This window comes from Kwoniella pini, chromosome 11 (assembly GCF_000512605.2).
Source record: "Kwoniella pini CBS 10737 chromosome 11, complete sequence".
In the NCBI taxonomy this organism is placed as follows: domain Eukaryota; kingdom Fungi; phylum Basidiomycota; class Tremellomycetes; order Tremellales; family Cryptococcaceae; genus Kwoniella; species Kwoniella pini.
Genome location: NC_091726.1, coordinates 308,215 through 325,639, shown reverse-complemented (window position 1 = coordinate 325,639; position 17,425 = coordinate 308,215). Strand labels below are relative to the sequence as shown.

The window sequence follows — 17,425 nt, the reverse complement described above, 5'->3', positions numbered from 1 at the left end:
ATCCATCGACTCGAGTCATTAGAGTACTATCAAAAATTGAGATAATTCAATATCAGTTTCTGACCAATTCGAATCAAAAAGGATGTCCCGAAATTCGAAAGAATCAAAAAGGATGTCCCGAAATTCGAAATAGTCAAACGTAAAAAGCAAAAAGGAAATATGAAATTTCAAAATAGTCAAACGTAAAAGTAAAGGGAAAAGGGGAATGTATGATATACTGAAAACCAAATACAATAAGGGAGCGCAAACACTTTAGACCAGAATGGGCATTTGAAGGTATAAGACCTTTATCCCTATTGACCTTTATCCTCAATAGGGATAAAGGTTCGCTTTGCAATGATTCTGAATGATCAAAGGGTGAGTGAATCAGTATATCTACTAACAAGATTATCTATCTCGTGTTGCATGTGAACATCGTGAAGAAAGTATGGATCAACATAGGGTGATTGAACCACTCTTCCTTGCTTTTCATCGAGAATCAGCAAAGGCAGATGAGATGCATTTCAAACTTCCCTGACAAGATTCAGAATAGCACCGACTAGCCTCAAAAGTACATCTGATATCAAGTTGTTATTATCATTCATCTTACTATGAATGTACAGTCATTTTAGGATCAACTTTAAGATAGTCTTTCTCCTCGGGTGGGCGTCTTCCCATACTATTATGATTCTTTTTCAGAACCAAACCGATAATTTCACTCGCTTTGAGAAAGTCTCTTTTAGTATCTTCATCGTAGTTCTGATTATCCGATTCAGTCTTCAATCTTCTTTTAAAAATTGTAGTTCTAGTCTTGAATCTCCCAGGTGATAGGATATTAGGATCATTAGAAAGAAGACTGGTTAGAATTGTATCATCAGAAGGACTGATCGATTCTTCATTTTCATCACTGTCAATATTGATTTCACTCTTAGCGAAAGGTCTAGAAGATAAAGTTGATTGAACTTTTGATATGATACTTCTTTCCTCTTTGTTAAGTCTGTAATGGGTTGAGCTCGGCGAAGGACTTCTACCAGTAGATGATCTTCTTCGGGTATCGTTTAAGCTTGTGTCATTCGTTTCGATGGGTATTGTAGCTTTTCTAAGGAAGATTGGCACTTTGGGACAACATCCTGGCAATGGCTCCCATTCCGACTCGCCCTGCGTAGTACGTCTTTGTCATCAGGTAGATGGCTTGATTCGGACATGGTGATTGGTTCTGTGTGATGATAGATACTTCAGCTTTACTAGCTGATGTGTAGACGAAGCAAATGAGCTGAAAGTACACAAACCCTAGATGTATTTATTCGAGTGAATTGACTTGCAGTACCAAGAGCTGTAACGCTCATATCATCGTACGAAGCCTTACCCTACGACCTATGTCATATTGGTAGAAAGGATCTATATGACGCTATAGATAATCAAGAGCCTATCCTCGGGTCTCTTAAGTGAAAGGTAGACCTGAATATAAATAAGAAGTAGCGAAACCTTCAATTGAAGTAAGTACAGCTCTACCGCCACTCCCTCGCTTCATTTGGAGTTGTATCCGCTCGGACCTTGTCCTCCACTTTTACAGTCCACCTCGTCATACAATTTCATCCATTCTTCTTCTTGTTTCATACAACATTATCTTGCCAATGTTTTTTTCTCCTTGACCGTAATTTGCTTGTTTAGATCAGTGACGAGATCTTCAAATACAAAATGTCTTGTTCCCATGATGCGCATGATCATGATCACGACCATAATCATTCACATGACGTTCCTCTTGATGTATCACCATTAGATTCATTATATGGTCAAATTGATTTACCTAACGTTACTGCTTTGAATGCTGAAGGTGGAGGAGAATCAGGTCAAAAAGTAATCAAGTGAGCTTTGTCAGCTGTCAGATTCGTTAATCTCTTCAATGATTTCAGACGGGCAATAGCTGAATGTATTATACTAGGAGTTGGGATATGAGGGATGATGAAACTTCAGTGAGTCCTTTCATTTCTGGTATTTAAATATATCTGTCACTTTGAAGCTGATTATCGATTGAAGTGGTGTGAGAGTGAAGTAGATGATGAAATGATAATCAAAAGTGAGCTGTCGCAACCGCGATTGTCAGCTGACCTCATCTTGTCATAGTCCCATTCACGGCTTCAATCTCATTACGCTCTATTACTCTCAAAGCAGGACCATCAGGAAAGGTACCTACCTCAATGAAACTGGTAAGTGAATTGTCAACTCCAAATCACATAACATACAGGCCTACTTATGTTTTAAGCTGACTTGTGAATACCACGTGAACAGTTTCGAGATAATTCAGGATTAGATTTTTCAGATGCTTCTTCTTCTACACCTACTCAAGAATTTGATGTAGTGGACATTAAAGATGGAGTAGAATATCAAGTCAAGTGAATTTGAAATATATCATACACAATTTTATCAACTTTACACCAAGGCTAATTACGGAATTTTATTGATAGAGCAGCTAAATTTAATGGTTTAACTTCTTTGACGTTATATTTCCCAGGTAATAATTCTGATGGAGATGAAGAAACAACTAGAATATATTATATTGGGTTAAGAGGTACATATCAAGCTGTAAGTTAAATTTGATTTCCGTTCTTTAATCTCGATTAATTGGTTCAACTTAAACTGATAAGTTAATTTTTTTAAAAATTCCGTAAAGCTGCCCAATCGACCCGGAGTTATAATTTACGAATCTTCAGCTAGACCAACAGATCATAAGACAGAAGGTGTATCTTCCGGTCAAACATTTAGACCAGGTTACTAAATATACATATTAAACTATAATTTATGTAAAAATTAAAAGTCCTTCAAAGCTACAATTTCAAATCTAATTTCTAAATTTTGTCTATTTTGACTCATTCTGTAAAACTTCATGTTCAGGTATAGTAATTGGTTCATCAAATAAACTTTGTTTATATTGATTAGATCCATCTATACTTGTAGAAATAGACTCTTTTCTAATTTGTTCTTCGACATTAGATTTAATTTCAATTAAATTATTTCCACCTGCATTTTCTTTATCTGCTTTTGTACCCATTTTCATCCACATTCCAACAAATCCACTTTGTTTACCTGAAGGTCCACCATCAACTGATTGTCCAATTTTTTTCGCTAAATCTAAATCATAAATTCCAGCTAAAGAACATAAAGGTGGTTTTTCATTAAATAAATTTCTAGTTAAAAATCCATTTTTTTCAGATAATTTTCTATCTTTTTCTTTTATTTCTTTCCATTTTTTTAAATCTTTTGAATATTTTAAATCCCATTCTTTTCTTTTATTTAACCATTTTTGAATTGCACCTCCACCATGTATTTGACCTATTTCTTCTTTTAAGTTTGGATTTAATGCAGGTATTTCTTCTACAGGTTCAAAATCTCTTATTTTACCATGAGTTGATATTCTTTCTGAAACTATATTACTAGTACTGAATAAAGGTTCACTTCCTGATACAGTAACAATACCTTTTATGGGTCCTTTATCTCCTTCAGCTCCTTCATCATGCGTAGAAGTAGAATCGGAATCATCAGAATCGGATGAAGCTTCAGATTCTAAATCTCCAAAATCAATATCCTCTCTATTTGCTGCTGATGCTGCAGTAGATCCGATGATTGGTTGAGTAAGGTCAATGGTCGATCCTGTACGACTACCTGTGGCTGAGGTGGTACCGCTGGGGGGCACCGAAGTAGAGGACGGAGCTGTACTATTTTGTCGAGATGTGTGTTTGAGCGAGTGATGCGATCTCTCGTGATGCAATTTTCGTTTTACTGCTTTCTGTGCGGCTGTGAAGGCCCAGATATTGAAGCTAGAGACGAGCGATGAGCTTGCCGTCAGCACTTGGCTTGATCATGAAGCTGTATCCCCCTACTCACTTTGCAGCAGCTCGATACATATACTTTGAACTCCTTGTCCAGCTCAATGTGGGAACGACGTGACAACATCCTTCATATATCTGCAGGTGTACCTTAGTGGGCTGGTACTTGTCTACCAGCCCGGCTTGATCGGGGTATTGAGACAGGGTGAGTGACCCGGGAGGATATGTGGTGGGTGATGCAGTTTTGTGAGCTATATACATGATCTGATTGGAGATGATCAGCTTATGGGTGATCTTCTAGTGTCTACATGATGGAAACGGAACTGACCTCGTCGCGGAGAAGCTCGCCACCACCGCCCATCTGATGTGCCATCGTCAGCTATCAACCTGCAATATCGCTAAAACTGACTCACTATCAGCAATGGGCAGAGACCGCCCAGTGATCCCTGATTGACTGGAGAAACAAGGGGATGTGTGAGCAGGTTGTTCGGACTATGACCAACAGGATCAGCTATCGACTTCAAGGTACAAAGTTCGGAAGCTGACTGACCAGTACATCTGAATCTGCTCGTCGAAATGCTTTTCGGACCCATCAGGCATAGTCACAGTGACCCCATCGCCGGTAAGAGGTGGCCAGGCACAACTTGGCTTATAATGAAATCTAGGCGATCAAGTCGTCGTACAACTTTAGCTCATATACTCTGGGTTTAGACGCTCGATTCTTCAGACACTACTCACCCCGAAGACGGTATGAAGTCCCCACCATCCCATCCGCCTATACTAGGCATACTATGTGTCAAGTCCACCCATGGCGATACAAGACTTGCTCCAGCTGGCATTGGCAATCCCATTTCTCGGATGAGTATCAAAAGCGAAATGACCATCCCCGCACCTGCACTGTCGCCCATCATAATGATGTTTGTGGGCAAGATAGGATCGTGTGTGGCTCCCGGTGGAGGGTCGATAAGATATAAGTATGAAGCCAGGGAATCGAGGAGACCACACGGCTAAGGAAGCAAAAAGGTATTTGGGATAAGCGACAGACACACGAGGTCAAATGAAAACTTGTAGCTTCTTGAACGCTTACGAATGGATACTGAGGAGCTAATCTATAAGCGGGTGAAAAGGCTCTTGCACCAGCTTTTCTGGCATGCCGTTGGACTTGATATCTATGAGTTTCTAAAGAGGAGAAGAAGAATGCGCCACCTGAATCATCGTGTCAGCTATATTTATCCTCGCGTACTTCACAGGTGAAGGTAGTATACCGACCGTGAATGTACAGAATGACCCTTTCCTCCAGAACTTCTTTCTCGGAATTATCTTTGATACTCCCACTTCCAGCTGTTCCCGATCTTTTCGGTAAATACTTCCAATGATCTGTCCCGTGGCCAGTGGTTGTTTGCGCGCCGCCCTCGGTAGTAGACTGACCTGACGATTGTCTGGTCGAGGTGGCTTTCCGCTTAATGTAATCTTTTTGCATCTGTCAGAAAGCCAGTCAGTTTACGATTGAAGGATTCGAGGACCATACAACTGACCTCGATCCATTCCCCTTCCAATGTTCTGCCTCTCACTCTCCACCATTGGTCACCTCCAATCAGCTTGAGACCCCCACCATTATCTCCATCTGGACCATATGTTGATAGATGCTTTGAGAGGATGTTTTCAGCAGCACGGAGGTTGATATCCGGTATAACGACAGTCTCTCGTCTTACCCAGTCTGAGGTGCAGTGTCAGATCGATCCCGTAGTTGCTCAAGTCTTGATTTTCTGGCTAGTCGATGATCGAAAAAGGGCAGACCAACTCACGAGGCGTTGGAACCCACATAGCCGTGAAACTTTGTACTTCTTCTACACCATGATGACTTGCAAACTCTAGAAATCGTCTAACCACTTTTAATCCTTCTTCATAGCTCAACTGGTTTTCTGGTCCTCCTCCTGGTCCACCTGATTTTAGAGATTGTTTTGATTGAGATTTACGTTTCCTGCTTGCGAGTATATGTGAGAAAAATGTTGAGATGACTGTTGGAGTCGTCGCTATTGCGACGGAAGGGGTACCGAAGCCGTGTGTCATGGTGACCAGAGAAGAGACTCTAACCAGTTCAAGTGATAGTTTGCTAAAAAAGAAAGCTGTATCATGTATGCTGAACCTATTGAAAATCACTTTTGAATTTGTTTTCTTGGTGACTGCCCATGGATAGATGACGTCTTAAGTTAGTTACCCGAACCGAATTAAGATTAGATTAGTAGCCTAATTGGGATTGAATCATGACGTGGCAATCCATCAATGATTTGAGTGTAGTTCTTATCTCGTTATCACTCACTTTATTCGCTTGAATGATACGCTCGGATCATCTTAATAACCTTATAAGTTGGTTGTGCGTACATTTTCCAAAATCGACTCAATTCAATATCTTATCCTTCCTTTCTCCATACGAAAAGGAGTGCATAACAACATTCAAGGGGACATATACTCTCTCTCTCAAAGAGATACACCTTCTCTCATACTCAGTCAGAACTAAACTCCCTTTAATATGGCTGAAAACGCCCAACCTACAATTGCTCAACAGGCTCAAGACGTAGCTTCCAAACTCGCTACTTCAGTTGCAGATACTCTCAACTTTGCTGACAAGCCAAAGGAAGATGCTGACAAATCAGGTAAGCAAGCGGGTTGACTAAGCTTCCATGCTCTCATCAGCTGAATCTTCTGTTTGTCCATCAGGTCTTCCCATTCTCTACATAGATGAAAAAGCAGGATCTGATACCGAAGGTACTGGGGCAGAATTATCCCCTTTTGCAACTTCCTTAGCAGCTTATCAATCGCTCAAACCTTCCCCTGAGAGTGATGCCAACCCCACATCCATAGTCAACTTATTAATTCGAAAACCAGATTCAGTAGAAAGAAATGAATGGGTTGAAATCTCAACTTCGGCTAAAAAGAAGTTGGTTAAAAACATCAGTGGATGGAGAAAAACAGAAGCGAAAGCTTTAGCTGAAGGAGAGAAGTTACAAAAGGAGAAAGCTGCTCAAGAAGAAAAAGATAGAAAAAGAAGAGAAGAAGCTAAGAGTGTTGTGCTTGTTGATGATGAGACAAAGGAATCTAAGAAGGTCAGCTGGTCGCGCTTTTGAATACATTTAGGCGGTAAAGCTGACGAGTGATATGTATCATCAGACCAAGATCTTCGCTGTACCTGAACTTGTAGGATCGCGAGTACGAATTAACGGATGGGTACATCGATTTAGACCTCAAAAAACCAACTATTTCCTCGTCGTCAGAGATGGTACAGCTATGTTACAATGTATTTTGTCTGGAGATTGCATCAAGACATTAGACGCTTTGGACTTGACAACGGAAAGTACAGTAGAGTTAGTCGGTACGGTTGAAAAAGTCAAAGAGGGTCAAACTGCTCCAGGTGGTGTAGAATTGATAGTGGATTACTGGAAGATTATTGGTAAAGCCCCCGGAGGAGCGGATGCATTCGAGGGTAGACTAACAAAGGTAAGTCAGCTTCTGGACTAGGAACTGCTGTTCATCATAGAAGCTGACATAATTTGTATCCTCAGGAAACCGATGCATCAATCAGAGCAGATTTAAGACATCTTGAATTACGTGGAGAAACAGCTACTTCAGTTATGAGAGTTCGAGCGTTATTACTTCGAGCTTTCAGAGATTCATTCTACAAACGACGAATCACCGAAGTTACACCTCCTTGTATGGTACAAACCTCGGTAGAAGGTGGATCAACACTGTTCGAATTTGATTACTACGGTGCCCCTGCATACCTCACACAATCTTCTCAACTTTATCTCGAAACTGTCTTGCCTTCTTTAGGAGATGTTTACTGTATTCAAGAGAGTTTCAGAGCTGAAAAGTCATTGACACGAAGGTGAGTGCGCGTCTTAAGTGATTCAGACCAATAAGTGCAGAACGCTGAGCATTGAAACCCACATAGACACTTGTCAGAGTACACTCACTTGGAAGCTGAATTGGTGTTCATCCAATTCAAAGATCTCTTAGACCACCTCGAGGATATGGTAAGTTGTTTCTGCTCTTTGTGGTCTCAATCTCCGTACTCTCCCTGTGTATCTCACCTTCATCACTACTTTCCGTTTCCGTTTCCGTCCACAAAGTCCCAACTTCCTCTATACCCTTGATATAGATTTCCTTGCTCATAACTTTACTCCTTCATAGATCTGCGAAGTAGTTGATACCCTTCTCGCGGACCCTGTTTCATCTGAAATAATCAAAACCCTTAACCCAGATTTCCAACCTCCTTCCCGACCATTCATGCGAATGGATTATCGAGATGCTATAACATATCTTAACGAACATGGTATCAAGAAAGAAGATGGTTCAGATCATATAGTAGGAGATGATATAGCCGAAGCTGCCGAAAGAAAAATGACAGATCAAATTAATCGACCAATTATGTTAATTCATTTCCCTAAATTACTTAAAGCTTTCTATATGCAACCTTTGGCTTCAGCACCTGATTTTACTGAATCAGTTGATGTTCTTATGCCAAATGTAGGAGAAGTAGTTGGTGGTTCAATGAGAATAACAGATTATGATACACTTATGGCTGCTTATAAAAGAGAAGGTATTCCATCTGATCCATATTATTGGTTTACCGATCAAAGAAAATACGGTACAACTGAACATGGTGGTTATGGTTTAGGTGTTGAGGTGAGTTTCTTTTTTTACACATGATTTCGAATAAATGATTTAAATAGCTAATTATTTATCAATTTTTACAATTTAAGCGATTCCTTGCTTGGTTACTTAATAGATGGACTGTAAGAGAATGTTCACTTTATCCAAGATGGATGGGTAGAGCTACTCCTTAAGATGGATAAGTGTGAATAATATTGGAACAACAAAGCAAAATATGCTATGGTTATAGAGTTTTACAATCCATCATGCATCTTTTTATCATGCATACAATTCATAATAGCTGAGATTGTATCTAAATTGGAAATCTATTCGCGATTTGATTTAAATTATCCAACAACAATATCAAGAACAGGACTACAAGCAACAAAACAACAAAAAATTCATCAGCTTATACGATCCAAATCTTTGATTATTCAGCTGAAGTGACTAACCTAATCATAAAATCAAATTCATCATTATTTGATCGTATTCTTAAAGATTCAATTTTATGTATACCTTTTTTTAAAGCTAAAAAACGTATTCTAGTTGAAAGACTTGTAAAAGGTAATAAAGGTCCACATCTAATATCATTTTCGAGAGGTAAAATTGAAGTAGAAGTTAATAAATAATTTAAAAGATTTTGTTTAATTATTAAATCTTCTTCTTCTTTTATAAAACCAATTTTTAATTCTTCTTGTTTAATTTTGTTTTTATTCAAAATTTCTTTTAATTCACTTTCGATTTTTATATTTCCTTTTCCCTTTTCTTTATTTTGAACCAAATTTGAATTTGAATTTGAATTTTTAAAAGGAGGAGGAATAATTAATTTAAATCTACGAATTTCATTCGATTTATTATAAATGAAAATTTCTAATGAAAAAATTTCATATTGTTTAATCAATTTTTTCATTTCACTTTCAGAATTATAATCAAATGATGAAGATGGAAGAAGTTTTATAGAAATCATTAAACCATTTTCTTCTTTTTTAATTAAATTTGATTTATAATTATGATTATTATTATTATTATTTAAAGAATTTATTCTATTTTGACCTATCATTTGACTAGGCATTAAAGGTCTTTTATTTTGATTTTGATTTTCTTTTTCAATTGATAATAAATATGCAAGTGAATATCTCTTATCACCTGCTATAGCATTTATCGTAGGTTGTAAAGAGCCGTTCTTTAAATTTCGATTTTTATCTGTTGTTGTTATTGTTGAAGGTATATTATTTAAAGAAGAAGATGAATTAGAAGAATTATAAAATGAAGTTAAATCTAAAGAACAGTTCCATCTTGAATGAAATTCTTTTGTTTGATATTTATATTCCTCTTTGTTTTTTGAAAATGGTTTACCTATTATAATTATTGATACTGGTCTAATTTCATCATTTCTTCCTAAAGATTTATTTACAATTTCTTCTATACCTTCTTTATTACTTTGATCAATTTGTGAACTTGCTATAGAAACTTTATATAATAAATTATATTGTTCTATACTTCTTAAACGTAATGGAAAATCAATTGATTGAATTTGATTTTTTACAAGTTCAGTTGAAGCTTTTCCACCTTTACCACCTACGTCTACTTTTACTTCGGAAACCTCGAATCCATCGTTCAAATTTAATTCCGGTGAATTTTCAATTTCAACACAAAGCGTTATACATCTTTCTCCTTCTTCTTCCGCTTTATCTCCAGTCAAAAGTTGGGGAAGAAATAAAGTACGCATTCTTACTCTTAATCCTGGTGCAAGTGATAATACCCTTCTATAAGATTTACGCAAAGTCGTTGAAATGATAGGTTGTATTGATGTTAGAGGTATTCCTCGTTCTCGACTTGGTCCTGATGATGTGGTAGAGGGAGTGATTATAGTTGGTGCTGTGGCTGGAGTAAGTGCTGAGATTGGTAAGGGCGAGTTTGTTTTCGATGATAAAGGTACAGCTAGATCCTCTCGAAGCGAAGGTGCGAGTCTTGTGGATGGCATTGAATCGATTCCTATAAGGTATTTATCAGCTTATGATCAGTTCGCTAACTTGAAATATAGCTGACCTCCAGCGAGGCCACCAAGCAAATCAATTTCTTCCAGTTCTGCATACTCATTCCCATCGTCACCATCTTCGTATGCCTCATACTCGGTTCCATCCGTACGTATAGTTGTAGTCCCACTACGGATAGAAGAGGTATCGACACTGTGAGCATTACGTCGATGTGTTTTGGTATGAGATTGATCTCGAAGAGTTATAGAAGCTGTGAGTGCTAAAAGAGGATTCTGAATTTGAGTTCGAACGTATGCTAAAAAAACCCACATCAATTAACTTGTGTTTCAGGTTAAATAGGCTACCAAATATATTCTTACCTATCGGCACTTCTCCTGTCCATATTATTTCCCAACCATCTTTCGCCTTGATTACCTTCCTTCCTGATCCTGCGGATGATTTATTCTTTCCTTCTTCCCATTGACCGGTAATTTCCTCTACACCACCTTCCCAGACTATGACCCCTTCAACATTCGCGTATTGTTCTTCACCTGAATGCATGGTGGGGAAAGGATTAGGCGTGACAGGTGGGTTTGATCCATCAACAGTAGATGTAATCTGATTTACCGGTGTATGCGGTACAGTCAAAGATGAGCTTGAAGTAGGCATACTTGATGCTGAAGTAAATTGTTTTGGTGGAAGAGGTGGAATGAAAGAAGCTATCATTGTAAGCTGGAAAAGTAGGCATTAGCTTAGTATATAAGGAATACGTATTCGAATCTGATTAGCTCACCTGTAACCTAGATAGATATCTTAACATTTCAGAAGTAGGTTCATTGATTTCCAATATTGGAGTACCAGGTAAACTTTGTAAAGCTTCATCAGGAAGATGCATCGATAAGAAGTAAAATAACTTCTCATCTATGAAATCGTGCGTTAGCTATCATTCTATCTATGTCGAAGGACAGCTTTACCGAAAAAAGCTGTATTCCTCGTTTGAGATTCCTCTACTTTGTCCCACCATTTTGTCAGAGATTCTGAACTGTTATCGGTTGACTCGATAGGTAAAGATGAAATTTCAGGAATTATTAGATTAAGTGAAGATGATTGGAATAGCTGTTCATATTGCGCTGAAGAAGCTAGATTTGGCGAGGGCATGATTGATCAGGTCTATGATGCTTCTTCTTCTTATTTAACCAACATGTAAAGAGGATAAAAGCTGCTAAGGGTAAACGATACAGCCATAATGTATATAACAACAACAAAGAGCTTTCGAAGGAATTCACGCTCAAACGCTCAAAGCATGTGGGGACTCCACATCTCCAGATTATCGCGTCTCCCTTATATTATATTACGGATATTGAATGCTATCAAATCAAAAGAAACACAATGCATCAAAACCAATTAAATGTAAATATCAAGTACATGTAAGAAAAAAAACATTAAAGGAAAATACTACTCTTCATCTTCACTTTCTTCTTCTTCTTCTTCTTGTTGTTCCTCGTCATCATCTTGAGTTGGTTTAGCATTTTCCATTACCCAAGCTTTAGCTCTTTCTTTAGCTTTTTCTTGTCCTTTCTCATCACCTATACGTTGTTCAATTAATAAAAGTTTTTTAAATAAGAATTTTGCTTTTTTACTTGATAATTTTTGATTTAAACATCTATCAATTAATCCTCTAACACCTTGTATATCATTAATTTTTGCTAATTGATCAATATAAATTCCCCATAAATTCATTTTTTTTGGAAATCTATCAATTAATCCTTCAAATAATGTTTTTGCTCTTTCAATATCACCATATTTAAATTCAAGTAATGACATTTTTTCAATAGTTTCAATATCTATTATAAATTCAAATTAGTTTCGGAAAACATTTTCCAATAATTTTTTTAATTTATTAATATCAATTTGAACTTACGTTTTGATTTATCCAATGATTTCATTGATCTAGGTAATAATGCTCGAGCAGCTTCTGGATCTCCTTTTTTAAGGTAAAATTCGGCAAACCGAGTCCATGAATCAGGATATGCGGAAAACTTTTTAACAATCTTTTTGTAAATTTCTTCGACGAGCTACATCATTTGTACTTAGCATAAAATCTGTTATACTAGGTCTAAAATAACAACGTTAACTCACCTCATCTTTACCAGAGACTTGTAAAGCTTCGGCATATCTTAAATGAACAGATCGCGCATCATTATATTGAACAGCTTCTTTGAAAACCTTATCCATTGATTCAACCGTACCGAAACTTAATTCAAGGTTAATTAAAGCCATCCAAATATTGAGTTTCTCTTCTTCTTCTCTATAATTGATTTTATCTAATGCAAGTCTACCTATCTTACGTGCTTTTTCAATTTCATGAAGTTGTAAATGGAAAGACATATATTGAATCCACAAATAAGATGAATTTGGTGAAGCTAATAAAGCTCTTTCAAATTCTGATGTTGATTCAGGTCTTGAATCTGGTGCGGTTGAAGTCAAATCTTCTAATTTCGATTTACCTTTTCCCTTTGCTTTTTTCGACGTTGTAGCTTCTTCTACATCTTCGTCTTCGTTTTCCGAATCGGATGATTCAGCTGAATTGGCTGCTTCGCCTGTCCAGTCGAAACCTCCGGATACTGCTAAACCGGATTGAGTGGCTTTGACAGATTTCTCGTCGGGAGCAGGAGCATCTTCTTCGTCTTCCTCATCTTCATCATCCTCGTCCATGCCAAGATTTACGTCGTCTTCTTCCTCATCGTCTTCTTCCTCGTCTTCTTCATCCTCATCCTCCTCTTCTTCATCTTCATCCTCTACCTCTGCCTCCCCATCATCATCGCTACCTAGCATCATGACATCTTCCCCGTCCTTGTCCTCCTCGTCATCTTCGTCATCTTCGTCCTCATCTTCCTCTTCGGCATCACTGCCTAATTCTTCATCCTCATCCTCATCTTGAGCTTCTCCAAACTCCTCGCCAAAGTAGCTGGCCTTGATACCAAAGTTGATCTTATTCTTCTCAGCATCAATTGAGAGAATTTTAGCTTTCACTTGATCACCCTCTCTGAACGATTTAAGGGCTTGTGAAACATCTTGTTTCTTATTATCCGAGATCTTATCAAGGTTTTTTATCAGTAAAATCCCGTCTATCTGGTAATGTTAAGTAAAATCTCACCTCTGATTTATGACATAACCCAGATACGTCACTTCCTTCAATTCTCAAGAAAATACCATATGCCTCAACCTATATACGTCATATCAGCTTAGATCATTTGAGAGAAATGTGTGCGCTATGAGCTAGACTAACCTTCTTAACCTCAGCCACAACCTTTTGACCTTGTTCGAAATCGCTCAAACCAAGCTTTGCAACTTTCTTAACTTGTTTAGCAGGGTTCTTTCGGAAAGTCATTTCGACAGAATTCTTCTTTTCATCAACACTGAACCCATCATATTAGCTATATGTGATTTGTAAGGAAATACATTATAAGCTACTCACGATATAATTTTACCGGTGACTAATTGGTTGACCTCAAACTTGGATTGCCAATCTTTGACGAACTGTCATAATTCATCAGCTCAGATCCTTCGAAGACAGCATTTAGCAGTCACTCAAAACAGAAACTCACCTCATCGAATAATTCTTTAATCATTACTCTTGCGGTGACTTCTCTTCCAAGACTAACGAATACACCATGACTAGCAAAATTCTTTACTAAACCTCTAACACTTTGTCCTTCTTTCAGACCCTTTACAGAGCTTACTTCTTGGTCAACGACGGATTGCCCATCAGACACTTTAGAAGGTCTCGAAGAAAGATCAACAGTTCGTTTAGTCTTATTGATACCAAGTACGTAAACTTTGACTTCTTGATCTACATTGAAAGGAGCATGTCCATCCACTAATTTCGAAAGATCATCAACTGCATCTAAGGGATGTATTCTACCTCTAATTTTCTTCGGTAATTGTATATTCGTTCCTCTTTCTGTATGTTCAATAACATGTCCAACCAAAATATCGCCAATATTTATTTCATCAATAGCCTTAACGTTTTGTGATACCCCAGATGCAGAAGCTTCTTCCTTCTTCTCTTTCTTTGTCTTGGTTTTTGTAGTAGCTGTAGGCGATTTCTTAATGTTAACAATGATCAAGCCCGATACAGCATTTTTAGAGACAACAACTAAATCTTCAATCTTATCATTGACTTTCAAAGTGGATCTCAATTCGTCGATACCCATATGACGTTGATTTGACAAGTTACTCAATGAGAGTAAAGAGGTCAATCCAGATTCGTCCAATTTAACAACTACTTGTTCCTCATGTATTGCTGAAACTACTCCTGAGACCGCATCACCCACTTGAAGTTTCTCTGATGCGGTAGCAATAGGGTTCGGAGCTGCTTGTTTAGCAGATACTACTATCCTTTCATTTTCTGGCTGTATGTCCAAGACTCGGACTGTAGTGGATTTACCAACAAAGAATAGATCATTCAGATTTTTCACAAAAGTTTGACTGGAATCATGAATCAGTATGACTCCTTTGTACAATGGTTTCTTAGCTCACCTGGACTCGGACAATGGCATGAAAGCCTTGATTCCACCAAACAGATCCACGATACATCCTTTATCCATTATCTTGACTATCACACCAGGCGTCACTTGTCCGATTTTTATATCGGCAAATCCTTGAGGGACATCATCAGTCGAATCCACCAAAGATTTCTTGAGAGTCAATACTACTCTATTACGAGTAGGTTCAATGGCAAATACACGGGCCTTGACGGACGATCCGACCTTGAATCGCTTTTCAGGGTGTTTGAGCTTAATATCCGCGTAATGGCTTGGGAAGACGATGCCGTCTACTGAGCCTGACAGGGAGATGAATAGCATTCGTTCGGCAAGTCGATGCACGGTACCCTGAACAACAGAGCATCAGCTCTGGTCACGTAAATGAGGTTCAGCCGACTCACCTTAAGCGCTTGACCTATCTTGAGTTCTCCTACTTGCATGAATGTCTGATCTAAAACCTTTTGCTCAAACGAAAGAAGGATGACACCATCAAGTGGCGAGTGACCAAGTACTCTCGCTCGATGCAAAGTTCCTGGTTTGTATTGAGCAGTACCATTTGATAATACTGCTATACGCTCGTCTGAAAGGTGACTGATCTACAACGGCAAAGACCAAATTAGCTGCATGATCTTGAAGGAAGCTTTTCGCTGTTACTCACATGACAAAATCCGTCCAGCCCATCACTAGTTCTTACAATTACACCCCAGTCTGGCATGACTCTGACGACTTTGACACTCTGATACAGCTTTCCGATGGGGACGGCATGTTCCAATGGCACATCTTCGCCTTCTTTCATGGGGCTTGTCAAGTTAACGACATGGGGCAAAGCTGATAAAGCGAAGGTGGCAGGAGTGGTAGAGAGATTGTCGTATATTATTCTCGCTCGTACCTGGACAAGGTCATCAGCTTAACCTCTGATATGAACGGTGTCACACAGACTAACCTTTTTACCAATTTTGTACTTGTTCTCAACATCATCTTCACCCAAAGGCAAATGAGCCAAGTCTATAGTCCCATCGTAGAATCCACAAACTTTCACGTTCAAACCCGAGGGCACCACAGCAGTGATCAAAGCCGTTATGAGGTGTCCAGGGGTCAACGAACTGACGGTGGTCACTTCGCTGACAGTACTTCGAGTCAGTTCAAGAGGTTCAAGCGATAATTGAGCGACACGTCCGCCAGCAGTCAGGGAAGATATAGTCGCGGGAAGGAGTTGACCAGGTATCAGGGATTTAGCTAGACTTATAGTCAGCTTATACTTGATCTTTTCTATGTGAGATCAAACTTACTAGGTATATATTTCTCTACCTCCTCCTTGCTGATCCAGCCGTCCACACCGACTTCATCCGGGTTGGATCCAATGCCCACCGTGTATCCTTTATCCTCTTCAGACTTGATCTCTCCGACCAAAAAATATCCCTTTTCCAGATCTTTCTTCGACACTTCACTGCCTACCTTTCCAGGTATAAGGGTGACTTCTACTCTGGCGGCTAAACGGTTGGTCTCGCTAATAGGATATTGGGAGATGAAAGATTGACTTGCTGTAGGGTAAACATTGAGTATTTTGGCAGGTACATATTGTCCAGGATAGAATAATTGGGATAAATCAGGTGCGGAATTTTCAGATTCATCAGCTGATTCCTCCTCGTCTTCTTCTTTATCAGAATCTACCGCCATTGCTTCTTCAGCTTGGAGAAGACTGGTGAGTGTGTTTGAAATTTCAGTGATAGGTACATGAGCAAGGAGATTGTTAGGTAAGGACAAGACAAGATGTAAAGGTAAGATGGTGTGAACTCGAGCGAGGACATGAGTGCCCTGCACCAATCGTTTGTAATTTAACACTTCGACACCTGAACGTCATATCGTATTTGTTTAGCTGAATATTGCTCAATCTGTCGAGCGGCTATAGCTTACGAATAGAATCCTCATCATTCTTCTCCTTTTTCCTAACTTCATTCTTCTTCAATCTCTTAATCTGTCTATCGCTCAACTTGTTCTTCCGTTGATTGCCTTTCGAAGCGGCCTGCAAGTAGTGAGTCAGCAATGAACGCGATTTTGTAATTATTCGAATAGCTCACCTCAGCTTGAGCTTCTTCTTCAGCTTCTCTACGACCCTCAGCTCTAGTTTGCTTCAGCTCTAAAGGAGTCAAACTTGATCCTCCACCACGGGGGAAATCAGTCTCTTCATCTTTCAAAGCAGAGGTGAAAGAAGGTGTAGGTCTGGGTGCTGAACTACTTTCTCCAGTCTTCACTTTCTTGGTATATGAAGATTCAGCATCAGACTGATTACGCTTCTTATTTTCTATTGCCATTTTCGCTTCTGGCTTTTATTGTATTGAGGTATAGATAATAATAACAAAGTTGAAATTCCAAAATAAGCAGAGCTAGAACAGTGTGGACCGGTGAAATTCAACTTTTACGGGTTGTCTTTCAAAATTCTGGATTCAGG

The 17,425-nt window shown here is 38.6% G+C and overlaps 6 protein-coding genes across 6 annotated transcripts; 2 read left to right on the top strand and 4 right to left on the bottom strand.

Moving 5' to 3' along the window:
* Positions 1–588: 588 nt before the first annotated feature.
* I206_107459 (uncharacterized protein) lies at positions 589–1,325 on the bottom strand (the record flags this gene model as incomplete). Its single annotated transcript, XM_019157503.1, has 2 exons — positions 589–1,137; positions 1,269–1,325. The coding sequence occupies 2 exons, from the start codon at positions 1,323–1,325 to the stop codon at positions 589–591; spliced, it is 606 nt and encodes a 201-aa protein (XP_019009143.1).
* A 352-nt stretch (positions 1,326–1,677) lies between these two features.
* Positions 1,678–2,755, top strand: I206_107458 (uncharacterized protein; the record flags this gene model as incomplete). Its single annotated transcript, XM_019157502.1, has 7 exons — positions 1,678–1,844; positions 1,922–1,952; positions 2,017–2,056; positions 2,104–2,186; positions 2,269–2,372; positions 2,445–2,562; positions 2,651–2,755. The coding sequence occupies 7 exons, from the start codon at positions 1,678–1,680 to the stop codon at positions 2,753–2,755; spliced, it is 648 nt and encodes a 215-aa protein (XP_019009142.1).
* Positions 2,756–2,836: 81 nt separating this feature from the next.
* Positions 2,837–5,873, bottom strand: I206_107457 (uncharacterized protein; the record flags this gene model as incomplete). The annotated part of the gene is made up of 10 exons (XM_070203524.1): positions 2,837–3,794; positions 3,862–4,067; positions 4,132–4,164; positions 4,217–4,295; positions 4,354–4,464; positions 4,542–4,810; positions 4,891–5,009; positions 5,073–5,283; positions 5,339–5,520; positions 5,609–5,873. 10 exons carry the CDS (start codon positions 5,871–5,873, stop codon positions 2,837–2,839), a joined length of 2,433 nt encoding a protein of 810 aa, XP_070059625.1.
* Positions 5,874–6,333: 460 nt separating this feature from the next.
* I206_107456 (asparagine-tRNA ligase) lies at positions 6,334–8,647 on the top strand (the record flags this gene model as incomplete). Its single annotated transcript, XM_019157500.1, has 7 exons — positions 6,334–6,457; positions 6,522–6,907; positions 6,972–7,298; positions 7,364–7,686; positions 7,753–7,834; positions 7,992–8,486; positions 8,564–8,647. 7 exons carry the CDS (start codon positions 6,334–6,336, stop codon positions 8,645–8,647), a joined length of 1,821 nt encoding a protein of 606 aa, XP_019009140.1.
* A 153-nt stretch (positions 8,648–8,800) lies between these two features.
* Positions 8,801–11,587, bottom strand: I206_107455 (uncharacterized protein; the record flags this gene model as incomplete). The annotated part of the gene is made up of 6 exons (XM_019157499.2): positions 8,801–8,828; positions 8,906–10,448; positions 10,503–10,745; positions 10,810–11,161; positions 11,223–11,350; positions 11,404–11,587. The coding sequence occupies 6 exons, from the start codon at positions 11,585–11,587 to the stop codon at positions 8,801–8,803; spliced, it is 2,478 nt and encodes an 825-aa protein (XP_019009139.2).
* Positions 11,588–11,884: 297 nt separating this feature from the next.
* I206_107454 (uncharacterized protein) lies at positions 11,885–17,288 on the bottom strand (the record flags this gene model as incomplete). The annotated part of the gene is made up of 14 exons (XM_070203523.1): positions 11,885–12,273; positions 12,351–12,504; positions 12,569–13,525; positions 13,587–13,655; positions 13,719–13,848; positions 13,908–13,969; positions 14,038–14,920; positions 14,972–15,324; positions 15,378–15,572; positions 15,635–15,865; positions 15,920–16,212; positions 16,266–16,826; positions 16,891–16,999; positions 17,055–17,288. The coding sequence occupies 14 exons, from the start codon at positions 17,286–17,288 to the stop codon at positions 11,885–11,887; spliced, it is 4,620 nt and encodes a 1,539-aa protein (XP_070059624.1).
* Between the last annotated feature and the right edge of the window lie 137 nt (positions 17,289–17,425).